A 16300-nucleotide genomic window follows, 5' to 3' on the forward strand; every position below is an offset into this window, starting at 1 on the left:
AAGACTCACCAGGGTTGGCATCCGTCTTTCGAAAAAAGTTCGGTCAAGTTGCAGAACTTCAATGCCAGGTGCCAGCTCCCGGGAAAGCCTTGAAACTCTAAGATGCATCACGTTACCTTTTTTATCCGGTAACAAAAGACACTGCTCGTGACCAATCTACCTACCGAGATGTATGGGAGGCCTTACTTCAATTGAGAGAGCACGTACTAGAGTCTGACGTGTAAAAGTTAGCCATGACAAAGTTAGAATGCCGCCAATTAGATTGGAGGGTTATCCGAAGTATGGTGGAGGAGATCTTTAAAGACACCGAAGTCCAGGTGTTAGTCTGTTGCATTCCGCACAGTTACCGGTGCGGAGAGAAAACCGTACCTTGTCTTTTTTATACAACTAGAAGTTGTAAAAGAGGGTCCAGTTGCCGATACTAGCATACCGTTCCAGTTCCAGTCCCGACAAGGTTCCAGGAGGAACCATCTGTTAAGAGGGGGCAATGTTACGATAAATATGACTCATTTAATCTGTAAACATGTTATTATTCTAAACAAGAATGTTCTCGTAGATTCTCTGACCAACTAGAAACCTGTCTGGTGCTCCCTTCTTTTCGAGAAAGGTCAACACCGCTGCGAGCTGCTATAAAACTTGACTTCGTTTCATACCATTCACGAAGGGTCGGCACAAGTCGCCGGGATTTCAGACTAACAGCTGTTTGATATATATATAGAGAAATTTTGATTGTGTGGGTTAGTCTGAAAATATAATCGTATCGAGTTTTGAAATGTATTGTTGGGATAAATAAATTGTAATAAATGTTTTAAATAAATAATATAATTATAGTGTGAAATAAATTAGTATAATATTGTACAAATAAAGACTTTAATAAACTAAGCGTTAGAACATTTTAAAGTAAAGTTAATAAATTAGACTAATAAACTCAGTTCAGTATAATAATAATACTATATACCTATTTTCTATATGATAATAATAGATTTAAAACTTTAAAACAAATACCAAAAAATATTTCAAAACACTTGCATAATAAATAGAGATATCTTATGTATGTATGTTGAAATATGTTGTCAAAATTATGGGCCTATCACTCTAATCTCAAACATAGGCAAAATATAAGAAAAAAATATTAAGATAAGACCTATTATTTTTTTTTAATTTAATATACTGTCTGAATATCAATATGGAATTGAAGAAGAAAAATCCACTGAAGATGCGATCTGTGCTCTTAAAGCTAACATCTAAAAAATTCTTGATCAGGCAAGACCAGCTGTTTGTATATTTGTAGATTTATCAAAGGCATTTAATACTGTTTTACATAAAACATTGCTAACTAAACTTATGATAAACATATGCTTAATATGATATTAGGGGTCTTGCATACTATATCCTAGAAAGTTATGTCTTAAACAGGCAACAACATGAAGAGCATTATATAGATGGAGAAATTAGTAAGGGAACAATAATTATATCTTATGTAGTCCCGCAGAGAACAGTCTAAGCACAAATTCTCTTCAATATCTACATCAACGATCTATTCAGACTAAATACTACTTGTAAGATAATAAGCTTTGCAGATGACTAAGCTATTTTTTATGATGCAAATACGTGAAGTAATTTAAAACAAAAAACCGAAACATTGCGCCGCTCTCATCCAGTTTTTATTGAGTCTTCTTAAATCGTCAGTCCATCTTGTAGGTGGTCGACCGACGCTTCTCTTGTCTTCCCTTGGCCTCCATTCCAATAACCTCTTTGTCCATCGCCCAACTGTCATTCTGGCTATGTGTCCTGCCCATCTCCATTTTAGTCTGGCTATCTTCTCGATGATGTCAGTCACTCTGGTTCTTCTCCTGATGTCTTCGTTGGTTATTCTGTCTCGTAGAGTTATTCCTAACATGGACCGCTCCATTCTTCTCTGCGTGACTCTCAGTTTGGTAGCTGCTACTTTTGTTAAAGTAAGTGTTTCTGCTCCGTACGTCAAGACTGGGAGGACGCACTGATCAAATACCTTTCTCTTTAGGCATGTGGGCAGCTCACTTTTAAAAGTTTCTCTCAGTTTTCCAAATGCTGCCCACCCAAGGCCGATTCTTCTCTTCAGTTCATGAGTCTGGTTATCCCTGCCAATCATAATTTCATGTCCCAGGTATTTATATCTATCTACGAGTTCTATTTCTTTTCCACCAATACTGATGTTCTGGTTGGGTACCAAATTGGTCATGATTTTTGTTTTCGAGATATTTATATTTAAACCTACACTTTCTGTAGCCACAACGAGTTCCTGTACCATCTCTCTTGCCATACCTAGATCTTCAGCTATTATAAGTATATCATCGGCGAAACGTAAGTTGTTTAGATATTCTCCATCTATTTTTATTCCCTTTGTCATCCAATCCAAATTCTTAAAAGCATGTTCTAGCACCGTATTAAAAAGTTTAGGTTTAGGTGATTTAATTTACTTTATATTATCTTAAAAACATAACCAACAAAGACACTAGTTCTGTCAATTGTAATAAATATTGTTCTGTGATACTAGCATATCAGAATAGTCGCTAACTACCTGGTTCGTATAGGCAACCAGTTTTACGGCTTGCCGTATTTAAAGTTGCCTATAGCAAACATAACCCACAAATATTAGTGACCAAGCTATTATCGCTTCTGACTACAGGGGCGAGATGAAATCTAATATAAGTTCCCCAACGGCAAATAACAGTAATATAACTGAAAGTAAAAGCCCACCAGTTTCATATGTTGCTGCTGCCAGATCTATACCTAAAACTACGTACCCAAAAAAAGAGCAGGCTATAGTGTTTCATATAACTGATAACAATCTTAAATTATTTGACTACGTTAAATCAATTGGAAATATTATTGGGCCGAAAAACATTAGCTTCGCTTCCAGAATCTCGAACAACCAATTGTGCATTTACCTAAACAATATAGAATGTGTGGACCTATTACTTACAAATAATCCTGTTGTTCGCGTAGGAGACGTAGACCATAATATTAGAAGACTAATTACACCAGCTAAACGTCTAGTTTTATCAAATATATGTCCATCTATTCCACATGAGCTTATCGAGTCAGCACTCAAAGATTATGGCCTACAGATTGCTTTACCCATCTCGTTTCTAAGGGCAGGAATTCCAGACGACGAATATATCCATATTCTTTCCTTCCGTAGACAAGTCTATATAGTCCCACCGAATGATAACTACGAGATCCAAACTTCATTGGTCATTTTATTTGAAGGTAATGCACATCACATATTTTTGTCCACCGATAAAATGCTCTGTTTCCTATGCAAACAATCTGGACATGTAGCTAACAATTGCCCAAACACAAATGTCCCTTCAGTTTCTACAGAAAATCCATCAACAACTGAAGAAATACCATCGTCACTTGTTCCTGGAATGAAGAGAGCCTTTTCGAATTCAACAGATTCCAACGTAATCAACGTGTCAGAAACACAAGAAGAAATTTCACCTGCAATGCCACCTCCTTATCAAGATACAAACAGAAAACCAATGAAACAAGCTAGGAAGAAGTTAAAAAAGATTCGTCTGATAGTTCCAAAATCACGGATGCCTCAAAAGAAGCAATAAAAGACTGTTTTAGTAAGTCATCGCACTCTTTTTTCACTTCTGTAGACAATTTCATAAGTTTTCTTGAAAATAGTTACGGTGGTAGCAATATATTATCTGAAGCCCAACAGTTTACACATGACATCAAATCATTACTCTCTGACATGTATAATGTTTATCCTTTTTTAACAGATAGGTCACTAAAAAACAGATTTACACGAATATCAAAAAAACTTAAACAAGATTTTCAGTCTGATACAGCAGACACAGTGAGCATAAATTCCCTGTCATCACTGGAACCTCGGGATGAGGAATATCTCTCAGATACCTCCCAACATTCCCAAAAATCCTCTTTTTAATAAATTTCAATTTAGTTCAATGGAATTGTGATGGGTTTTACCCTAGACTTGAACACCTTCAAAAGTTAATCGTTGATACTACTGCCGACATAGTATGTTTACAAGAAACAAATTTCAAATCTGACCACAAAAGACTTCTAAATGGTTTTGTAGGATATCATTTCTTGAGAACTGACTATCTTAGAGCTAGCGGTGGAACATCCATATTCGTATCCAATGATCTCTACTCCACACATCTTCCCATTTGCACAAACCTAGAAGCTATCGCCGTTAACATTTGGTGTCCAAACAAAATTTCAGTTTGTAATATTTATATTCCTCCAAATTATAGTTTATCCGAAGCTGATTTAGTGGACCTCATATACGAACTTCCTTCACCTTTCCTTCTTGTTGGAGATTTCAATGCCCACAATACATTGTGGGGTTCTGAAAAAACCTTCGGCCGGGGAAAGACTGTCGAAAATGTATTAAATATTACCGATACTTGTATGATGAATAATCATTCTAAAACTCATTTTAATATTGCTACTGGTACATTCTCCTCAATAGATTTAAGTTTGTGCCACCCAACAATATATCCCAACCTCACATGGAAACCAGCTGACTATCTGTATGACAGTAATCATTATCCTATTTTAATATCTGAAAAATCTGCAAAACATTTCGACCCCTTTAAAAAATGGAACATTTCTAATGCCAACTGGGATGGCTTTCGATTATATACTGAAAGCAAATTAAATCAGCTGCAGTTATCAGAAGATGCAAATGAAAATATTAGCGCTTTCAATAACTGTATAATCTCCGCTACTTAAGCAAATATCGGACAAATAGCAATTTCTTCGTCTCGTAAAACAACACCTTGGTGCAATGAAAGATGCTCTCTGGCTTTACAACAAAGTAAGGCAGCATTAAACAAATACCGCAGAGAATGCGTATTCAAAAATTTCTGCCATACTTACTCAAAACAGCACAGTCACTTGTAGTCAACAAATTGTTAACATCTTGGGTAAAACTTTTCATAAGAAAGCAACTAATAGACTTACTTCAAATTGGCAGCTTCCCATGTCTACTAATCTAAACTCCAGTTTATCTGATAGCAGAAAATCCGATCAAATTTCTCTAAATATGCCGTTTACATTACAAGAATTATCAGACACATTGTTCTGTTGCAAAAATTCAGCTGCAGGTCCAGATAACATTCCTTTTATCTTTATTAAAAATCTTTCAAGGCCTAGCCTAGCTAAACTGCTGGAAATTTACAATTTGATATGGACCAAAAAATTATTTCCAAATTTGTGGCAGAAATCCATAATAATTCCTTTTAAAAAAACAAGGCAAACCTTCAACTGATCTAAATTCATACAGACCAATTTCCCTTACATGTACAATGTGCAAACTTATGGAGAAAATAATCAATAAGAGACTCCTGTGGTTTCTAGAAAAATATAAAATAATAAATTTGGCACAATCAGGTTTTAGATCACACCGAAGTACAGCAGACAATCTAGCAATCCTCCAAACATCAATCATTAACGCCTTTCAATGCAAACAAGACCTAATAGCTGTTTCGTTTGATATCGAAAAAGCATTCGATACTCTGTATAGGCCTTTTATTATAGCTAAACTCGAGGAGTACAGTATATCTGGAAATAGATCTTGATTTATTAATCAATTTCTAACAAATAGAACCTTTACGTAAGAGAAAATGGCAAAATCTCTAGGACTTTCAAACAAACTGATGGCGTTCCCCAAGGGTCGGTATTGAGTCCTACACTCTTTATTCTTGTTTTAAACGATATATGTAATAAAATTAAGCTTCCGGTCAAGTTTGCACTATACGCAGACGATTTAATAATTTTCTGCTGAGGAAAAGACACGTGCATGACAAATCTTAACTTATTAAAAACTCTGTCTAATCATCATTGGGGTGCAGACGAAGACTCCTTGCTTCAGATTTATATATGTCTTATTCGTTCTAAATTAGACTACTGCAGTTTTATTTTGTATGTCAGCTAGCCCATCAGAGAAGCTAATGAACTTCCCCTCTGGCTACGTCGCCGGCAACTCCTTTTAAAATATTCGTCTCGAATCTCAGCTAATACCGAAAACCCAGCTTATAAATTATTAAGTAATGAACTTTTAAACTCTCCTTCTCCTATTAAACTTCAGTCTATGCCACAGTATCTCTCACCACATCTGAATAATATCGATCTTTCAGTCACAACTCCAATATTAATATCACCTAAACCTCCCTGAAATAAATCGATAGCAGATTTTAATCTCTCGTTAATTAATTATGATAAGCATCAGACAAATCCACAATTTCTAAGGCAAACCTTTAAAGAATTAATTGCTAACAACAGATTTGATCAAATTTTATACACAGATGCTTCTAAGAGTTCTACAACTGTTGGATGTGCTGTAACTTCAAACGCCGATTTAATCACATCTTGTAATCTTACGCTCTTCTGCTGCATACATGCTGCTGAATTATTCTCTATTCTCCAAGCTACAGACTTATTATCTCCAAAATATAAAAAAGTAGCAATATTTACAGACTCTTTAGCGTCTATCTATTCTCTCAAAAGTATGTACACGGTACATCCTTTGGTTCAAGCTATTCAAAACTCTTTTTATAGTTTAATATCAATGGGAGTGTCCATAACCATGATCTGGATTCCTTTTCATGTATGAATCCCAGGTAACGAACTAGCCGACCTCTTTGCAAAACAAGCCTCGACTTCTAATATGGAGACTGAAAACATACAACTTCATACAGATTTACATTCGCATTTTAAAAATATTATCCAAATGTCTTGGCAAGATCACTGGAATAAAATCCCTTCCAAGCTTCGTGACATCCATCCCAGCGTTAAAAAGCTTGAGATTCCTTCCATGAGACGAAAAAACAAAATCTTAATTCGCCGACTTAGAATAGGCCATACAAGACTAACTCATAAACATTTAATGACTTCCCAAGATCCACCTACATGCACACACTGTGGTAATATTCTATCTGTTAAACATATTCTCGTAGACTGTCCCCACTTTAACAAGGAAAGAAAAAATAATCTTTTGAGTAAAAACCTACAAAATATTCTCAGTTCGCCAGATCAATTCCAAAACCTTACTAATTTCCTCTATAAAACCAAGCTTTACCAGGATATTTAGAAGAAGAAACGTAGTTTAGAATTTGATAATTAATAATTGTACGAATATTTAATGTATTTCTTTATTAATTGTAATGTTACTGTATATTGTTGTAATGTAATGTAATAAAATTGTACCTGTGTCAGTGACCTACGCTGTCGAGACACGTAAAGCTAAATAAAAAAAAATTATTTATATAACAAAACACTCAAAACTTTGTTTTTAAAACTTCCACAATACATTGATACCAACAAACTGCAGTATACTAACAGGCGAGGCTACAGCTATTTTGAAAGCCCTAATCTTCTTCGAAAAGAGTAGAACGATGAAGTGCAATATCGTAATAGACTCATTAAATGCATTACTGAAATTAAAACAAATATATACCAACAACCCTATTATATAAAAAATAAAAAACGAACTAGAAACATTCCGATCATTAGGAAATAAAGCTGCTTTTATTTGGGTACCTTTATATACAGATATTTACGGAAATAAAAAAGCAGATCAACTGGCAAACACAAGTCGAATGAACTTTAACCATACTGCAAAATTAAAAACATATCCGTACACCGATCTAAAGAACCTGGTTAAAATCCACTATACGAATACATGGCAAAATCATTGGGAAAAATTAGGTACAAAATTAAATGTAATTTTCCCAAAAATAAATGCTGTTGTGGAGACTCCTTCAAACAGATAAAACCAAGTTATTATTAACCGTCTAAGAATTGGCCATACTGCCCTAACACACAAATATTTAATAACAAAATAGCCACTACCTATCTGCTCCAGCTGCTCTAACCCACTGACTGCTAAATATATCCTGCTTGATTGTCCTCAATTCATGGAAAAAAGAAGATCCCATGAATTCACAGATGATGATCTCAAAACAGTTCTTACCAAAAAAATTTCAACAGCATTAAGCTATTTAAAAGACATCAAGTTATTCAATTGTATTTAATGTAATATTTCTTGTATTTGTTATATCCACTAATATTCTTGAGCGATTGATGTGTTAAATATATATGTGTGTTTCATAATAGATATAATAAAGATAATTTCAAAAGGTGCTTACAAACTAATTCTTTGAGAACCGCGATAAAAACCCTATATATATATATATATATATATATATATATATATATATATATATATATATATATATATATATATATATATATATATATATATATATATATATATATATATATATATATATATATATATATATATATATATATATATAGGGTTTTTATCGCGGTTCTCAAAGAATTAGTTTGTAAGCACCTTTTGAAATTATCTTTATTATATCTATTATGAAACACACATATATATTTAACATAGCCAATGTAAATTTAAAATAAACTATCTTTTAATTGAAATTCTTATGAAACTAATTAAATTATATAGACAATGAAAATTTTAAACAAACTATCTTTAAAATTGAAATTGTTATGACACTAACTAAATTATATTAACAAAATTTTGTACCTTTCTGTCACTGAATGCCTAAATGAAACTGTTCTCCACTATATAGATTTTAATCACCACTCAATGTCTTCGTTCTCAGCTTCGGTTATCCTTGTTTTTGTGAAATTACTTTTTCCAATTATCAGCTTCCACCAATTTAAAATAGTTTTCTTCTTAATAGCATTTATATATATTCTTTTTTTTTTAATACACCAATATCCAATCACCATATAACTATTATAATTTCATTTCTACAGATCTCCAATCATAATATAATTTTTAATTTATTTCCAATCTCCAAATTTTAATACTAAATTACTGATTATTGCATACTTAATACTTTCTTCCTAATTCTGACTGATTAATCTTGAACTTACTGAACAACTGACTTCACTAACTGTAACTAACTGTGTCTGTCTTCTTACTAACTAACTGTCTGACCCCTTATAATGACTTCATAGTAACTGTCCGGCCATTTTGAATCCAAATCACCGAGTATTTACATCTTTTCAATATTCCAGAATCATCTGGCAAGAAATCATATTCGAATTGTTCTATTACCTACATATCTGAATGTTCTCGAAAAAGTATATGTTTGATTATGTCCATTTCACAGACATAACCATTTGCGAAGGTTCTACCGTAAACAAAGGTTAAATTCTGTGTTCTAGAGCATTCTTTACTTTTCTATCGAGAACTTCACTGACATGTAGGCTTTTCAGATCAGAATATAAACTTATATGCAAATTAAACAACCTAAATTAATAAACTGCACTATTTCAAATCGTTAACTATATGTAAAATAAACATTTCAAATTAACAAATAACCCCACTTAATATTCTTAACTATTATTTCTGTCTGTCATTTATTCAGAGTATATTTGGTTGCCTATGCACATGGCTCACTTAAATATATAATAATTATTAAAAAAAAAACTTTTTACACTTATTATATGTTAATTTCTATATGTTAAGAATGCCCTCACATAAATATATTCTATATTATATAACTTATTAAAATAACCAAATACTTTTTATATCTAATATTATTTAGTATATAACTTATAAATTATTTTTAAACAATATCGTCTCAATATAAATGTATATATATATATATATATATATATATATATATATATATATATATATATATATGTTACACTTAAAATTATTTCCGGGGGAGATATATGTGCTTTCTGTGGTTTTCCGGGTTTAACTCCACGATGAATAATTTTGGTTTTAATAAATTTTGATGACGTTTCGGCTCGGCAAGGTCAAGTCAGGTAGTAACGTTTCTTGCTGGTGATTGAAGTAAACTGTTTACTTCAGATTATAATTTTAGGTATTTATAAATTTAAGAATTTATATGGGAGAAATTTAGCGAGTTTTTTTATTTGTTTGGACTCATGATCCACGGTTCACAGGTTTACGTAGCTAATTTCCTTTCGGGATCTTCATTAAGACCCTTGACTTTTTAATATATACTTCAAAGAGTACATAAGATGCCATTTTTTTGTATTGTTTTGGAAAAAAACTTTAAAGTTTTCGGCGCTGGGCAACACCGATTTTCGGTTTAAATAATGTATTATTTGTTTTCCCCCATATACTATCGTTGGAGACGGGAGAAATTTATATATCCGCCTTTAATAAAAAAAATTGACTATTTACTTAAAATTTATGAAATTTCCGCACTCATGGTTCTTTGCCGTTGAAAGTCTACCGTTAGCTTTGTGGTGGACAAACAGTTTTAAAATTTCAGTTCTGATTGCCTTAGAGGTAGGCCTATTCAAATTTACTATGATAATTATCAATTGCCTAAATATAGAAAAAAATATTTCTAAGCGCGGTTTAGCTCTTTCGCCCCACTCTGCTTCTTGTCGTGGTGCTACTTTCGTAAAGCTTATCTCAGCATTTTACTATAGATAAAAAGTAATACCCCGTCAGTTAAGAAGCTTTGCTTCAAAATATAACAATTTTTTAGATTAACAGGGACAGTTTAACGGAAAACAAAATAAATACCATTTTTTTTAACATTATATAAAGATTATTTTTTATATAGCAGTGTTAATCCCATGCTTAATAAATTTTTTTAAGTTACATTTTTTTTAGTGAATTGAATAAAGGTTGGTCCCATACCTTGTTAGTACCACAGACCCGTACTGTACCATTATTGAAACCGACAAAAGATGAAGGTAACCTCCATTCGTTATTTTTGGGCAAGATAAATATATATATATATATATATATATATATATATATATATATATATATATATATATATATATATATGTATATATATATATATATATATATATATATATTTCTATATAAGTTTAGTTCTTGAACCTTAATATATATTTTTTATATATTATGTTATATATATATATATATATATTTATATATATTATATTATATTATATATTTTATGTATTTATATATATATATATATATATATATATATATATATATATATATTTATATATATATATATATATATATATATATATATATATATAAAAGGTATATAAAAATCTATTTTACTTAAAACAATTTCCTCTAGATGCTCTAAAACTAATTGAGCGATGGCACTGAATATGCTATCACCCATAGCACTTCCATCTGTTTGTTGGAAGATTTTGTTTTTATATAGGAAATAGGTTGATTTTAATATTGTTTTGACTGCTAGTAGAAATTCTTCTAATGGGATGTCTGTGAACACTTTGATTTCATTTCACTTTTTTTTAATTATAACATTATTACATAAGCGAGCAAGTTTGTTTAGAATCTGATGATGACTTACCACTTGAAGTTGACTTAGATAAAGAAAAGTTAGGATCGGCTATGGAATCGTCACTCAGGTTTAAATCATCCTTTCTTAATACAGAGTATGCATTTTATTGAGCTAAAACTTAAGGTACTACATTATTTTTTATTTTTTTTTATGACGCATTTTGTTTCTGTTTTTTCGTTAATTTTAATTTTATACGATTGTGTATACAGATATTGTAAATATGGTAGAGATGAAGAGTCACCAGTTTTAATAAATAGTTTAGGTCTATTCAGTTTTAGCATAATTGGGTCTTTGAACTTCGGCGTTTCCAAGGCATCGGTGTTATTTTCGTCTACCAACGCCAAGCGTACAATTCTTGAAACCCGATATGACGAATTCATTTTATTTGAAACAAGTATGAATTATTAAGTTCTATAACTGCTAAGGTATTATAAAGAAAATATTTTCATCGGTCCGTTGGTAGCATAGTAGCCTATCAGTAGGCAATTTGTGAATGCTTTAGACCTGAAACAAAGGGACTATCGGGAAATTATGCGGTAGAAGTTAATATATTAATAAAAAAGTAAAACCCAAAAAAGGTTACCAAATAGGGGAAAAAATAACTTAAAATGCTGCACCAATTTAATATAAGCGCCAGAGAGTTTACCATGTTAATTTCCCCAAAAAGACAAAATGCATGGTTACAAGAGCAAATTTACTAAGTTGTAAATTGGAGCTGGAAGGTCAGATAATAAAACAAGTGATAGACTGTAAATATCTAGACATCACATTATTAAGGTACGAGAAGATCAAAACTGAAGTGGAAGATCAAGTGAATAGAGCAAACAGAGCCACAGGCTGCCTGAATGAAGCAGTATGGAGAAATAAAAATATCGGGAAAGAAACAAAAGACAGAATTTACAAAACAGTCATCAGACCAATAATGACATACGCGGCAGAAACAAGACCTGACACAGAGAGGATAAAAAGGATTTTAGAAACAGCAGAGATAAAAACACTTAAAAAAATTGATGGTAAGACACTATGGGACAGAGCTAGAAATACAGATATACGACGACGTAGATGCAAGGTGGAGAACATCAAGAACTGGGTAAGAAATACAAGAGTAGAATGGAACGATCATATAAGCCGAATGGCAACAAATAGAGTAGTAAAGATGGCAAGAGACGGTTCCCCAATAGGAAGACGATCAGTAGTAAGATCACGAAAACGATGGAATGACAACTTACTGGAGGCACATTAAAAACAGACAGAGTTATGTCTATATAAAAACAAAAAGAATAAGAAGAAGAACTTATTGTATTGTTCATATAATACTGATATAAAAACTTTTAGTTACAAGGTACACACTCAAACTTAACACATTTTTAAAAAAAGTTCTTTCCTCGGCCGCAAAATGAGGGATGGGAATATCTATATTATAGTGCTTAGAACTAGATGCTAGAACTTATTGTATTGTTCATATAATACTAATATAAAAACTTTCAGTTACAAGGTACACACTCAAACTTAACACATTTTTAAAAAAAGTTCTTTCCTCGGCCGCAAAATGAGGGATGGGAATATCTATATTATAGTGCTTTATCACTGCCACACCTGTAAATTAAATCAGAGCCTAACAGGAACAGTGACATATTGCAAAATAAAGAGAAATAAATGTACTTACATTAAACAGAAAAAATATCATAAACCAAAATGTATTCTCAGGATACAATAGGAAAAACGTCACAACTCCAAATATGTCGGTTTTCCTAAGCAGCTGAGCGACCTTACTCGTCAACGATCGAGGCACAACTGCAATGTGTTACTATTCTCGATTCTCGTGAGACGAGCAACAGAAAAGCACATCACGACACTAGCGATATCTCAAAAGAATTATAAAAATCAACTTGCGATAATTTTCCTGATTGAAAATTATTCTTTTTGGAATATAATGTAAATTTTGAGTTGTGTCACTTTTCTTGCAGGGTGAAATATATGTTGTTTAAACAGGAACCGTATGGAGGCTGCGACTAATTTTTTCAGTCTTTTAAGTCTAAGTTTGGATTCTTAACATCAGCTATGGAAGAAAAGAAATCAAAATTATTGCTAATAATCGGGGACTTCAATGCCAAAATATGAGAACAACTATATAAAGAAGAAGACACAGTAGGACAGCATGGATACGGCAAAAGAAATGATAGAGGACATACATTGATGAATTACTTGGAGGAGAAGCAGCTATATGCAATGAATAAATTATTTAAGGCAAACCCCCAAAGAAAATGGACATAGATTAATCCCAATGGTGTAACTAAAAACGAAATTGATTATGTTCTTTCCGAGTAAAACGAAAATTATGATCAACCAACCAGAAGAATTAATAATTACAATTGCACAAACAACTATGGAACAAGTAAAAGAATATGTTTATTTGGGACAACTGGTTAAATTAAATAAAGAAAATCAGACAGGAGAAATAAAGAGGAGGATACGGTTGGCTTGGGTATCCTATAGAAAACTTTCCCATATACTAAAAAATAGAAAATACCCCCAATATTTAAAAACAAGAGTTTTTAACCAATGTATACTTCCTGTTCTCACCTACGGTTCTCAAACTTGGACGTTTACAAAGGAAAACATGGAAAAAATAGCAAAGACCCAAAGAGCCATGGAAAGGCAAATGCTGAACATCAGGCTATCAGACAAGAAAAGAAATACTTGGATCCGCAACAAAACAAAAGTGGCCGATGTATTAACGCAGATAGCAAAACTAGTTTGTAGTGGAAGTTGGCTGGACACACCATAAGACAGAAAGACGACAGATGGAATAATAAGATTATACACAGGAGACCATATAGTTACAAACAAAAAAGAGGAAGGCCACAAATGAGATGGTCAGATGACCTGAGGAAACACGCAGGAACGAAGTGGATACAAACTGCCTACAACAGAGAGACATGGAAGAAAGAAGAGGAGGCCTATGTCCAAAATTGGACAGCAAGGGCTGTATAGATAGATAGAGAGAGATAAGTCTTAGTTTAAATAGTCTGTACGGACATTTTGACTGGATCAGCATATTCTTCTTCTTTCTGTTCTTCTTCCTTTACAGAAGCAATTTTTGCTTATTCATTGTAGGGTTGTCGCTTTAATGAAAAATTTTTATTTCATCTTTTGCGGCAGATACTTCGTGGTGATCGGTTCCTTGTTATTTTAATGACTCTTGTGTCCACCATTCTACTGACGTAATAGTTTGATTTTTTTTCTATTTAGTAATCACTCGTTTATGCCCTGTACATTACATTTTGTCCTGATCTCGATACCCCTTATTTGGTCTATCAGCGTGTTACCTGTAATTCTTCTGAAAATTCTCGTTTTTGGCATTCCCTGTGCTTTGATTATGTCGGGTCTTATTTCTGATGCATACCTAATTATTAATCTTATATTGGCCTTATATATTCATAAAATATCTTGCAGCTATTAGGTAGGTTACATCGTATAGTAGTGTTAAGGCATTCTGCTAATCTTCACTCTTTATACTTGATTTATAACTTCTTTTTCAACGTCTCTATAGCTAAAAATTGTAATCATAAGTGCCTCGATTCCAGTACTTTTTTAATGCTAACGTCGTTGACTTCAAGTTGTATTTCATTAACTTATTAAATAGTCACGTTTAATTTTATTGCTCTTGTATTAAATCTTTGAACAAGTCGAAGGCTATCTTTATTTTCGGCCATCAAAATTTCATCGTCTGCATAACAGAACATTTTCATTTCATTGTTTTCCATTCTGTATCCTTTTCTTTTATTGACACTTGACTAATTGATTTTATAATATTCACCTGGATCTGTTTATTACACAAGAGATGTATTATAATCGTAAGTCTTACTCTGTCAAATGCCTTCTTTAAGTGTATTAAAATTCTTTCTCTTTAATTCGTTTAAAAAAAATTACTGCATCTGTACTCGTCCTTTCGATACGAAAACCTTGTTGCTTATCTACGTTTATGAGCTGGTATATTCATTCTTGTAAAATATTCTTCTGAAGCTATTTTCTTGTGGCATGTTATAGTAATTACTATTTAAATGGGAATAAGCCACAATTCAGGTTAAAGTACGTTTATTGACGTTTTAATTTCCACTTTTCACGGAAATCGTTCTCAAAATACAAACACTAGTAACTTAAACAAATTTTGTTTTTTTGTTACTTGATGAAAAATTCTTCTAATAAATTAATTTTATCTGACTCATTTATATTGACAATTCAGACAGACATTATACATTTTGAAGTAGACTTTACTTGTAAGATAGTTCATTCGATTACATGAAATCAACTTTAACTTGAGAATATCCGCCAGAAAAAATCATAGCATGTAATTCGTCTTTAAAAAGTCAAACAGTAAAAACGAAAGTAAAAATCTCCTGTTAGTGATTCCATAGTAAATTATGAGCGAAAAACCAGGGAAAAAACTTCATAGTACTATCCCGATATGGTAAATATTTGGTCGTGGATTTAGTTTACTTTCAATAAACAATAAATTCTGATTTTATATGTTTGTTATTTAAAAAACATAAGTGATGTATCCTCTATATGTTATCGACTTACTAATACTGGTATTTTCCGTTTTTCGTTTCCGTTTCTTTTAGGACTATATTTGAATCATTCCATTGAACCCTATGTTCATTATCCCATGCGTGTTTACATATTTGACATCTATCAAATTCTCTATTTCTAATATAAGATTGACGTTCACTTATTCTAACATTTAATGGCCTTAATGTTTCACCTAAATAAAACTGATCGCATTCACAAGGTATTTTATAAATGCAATTTTTTGTCCTTTCTTGTTCATTTTTAGGTTTGGTTTTAGACAAAATAGATCTTAATGTGTTTGTTGTTTTAAATGTTGTTGAAATGTTGAATTTATTTCCTATCCCTTTAAGTTTTTCTGATAATCCTTTTAT

At 32.1% G+C, this 16300-nt stretch overlaps 1 protein-coding gene across 3 annotated transcripts in view; it reads left to right on the forward strand.

Annotated features, from left to right (window-relative positions):
• Positions 1-16300, forward strand: part of LOC140439427 (androglobin-like) — a 174674-nt gene that overhangs the window by 43233 nt on the left and 115141 nt on the right. For 2 of the 3 annotated variants that reach the window (XM_072529330.1, XM_072529344.1), the window contains exon 7: positions 10661-10758. In XM_072529330.1, coding sequence (XP_072385431.1) covers positions 10661-10758 — 98 coding nt within the window. The remainder of the gene's footprint in view (positions 1-10660; positions 10759-16300) is intronic. The other variant, XM_072529335.1, reaches the window with a different exon arrangement.

This window comes from Diabrotica undecimpunctata, chromosome 1 (assembly GCF_040954645.1).
Source record: "Diabrotica undecimpunctata isolate CICGRU chromosome 1, icDiaUnde3, whole genome shotgun sequence".
In the NCBI taxonomy this organism is placed as follows: domain Eukaryota; kingdom Metazoa; phylum Arthropoda; class Insecta; order Coleoptera; family Chrysomelidae; genus Diabrotica; species Diabrotica undecimpunctata.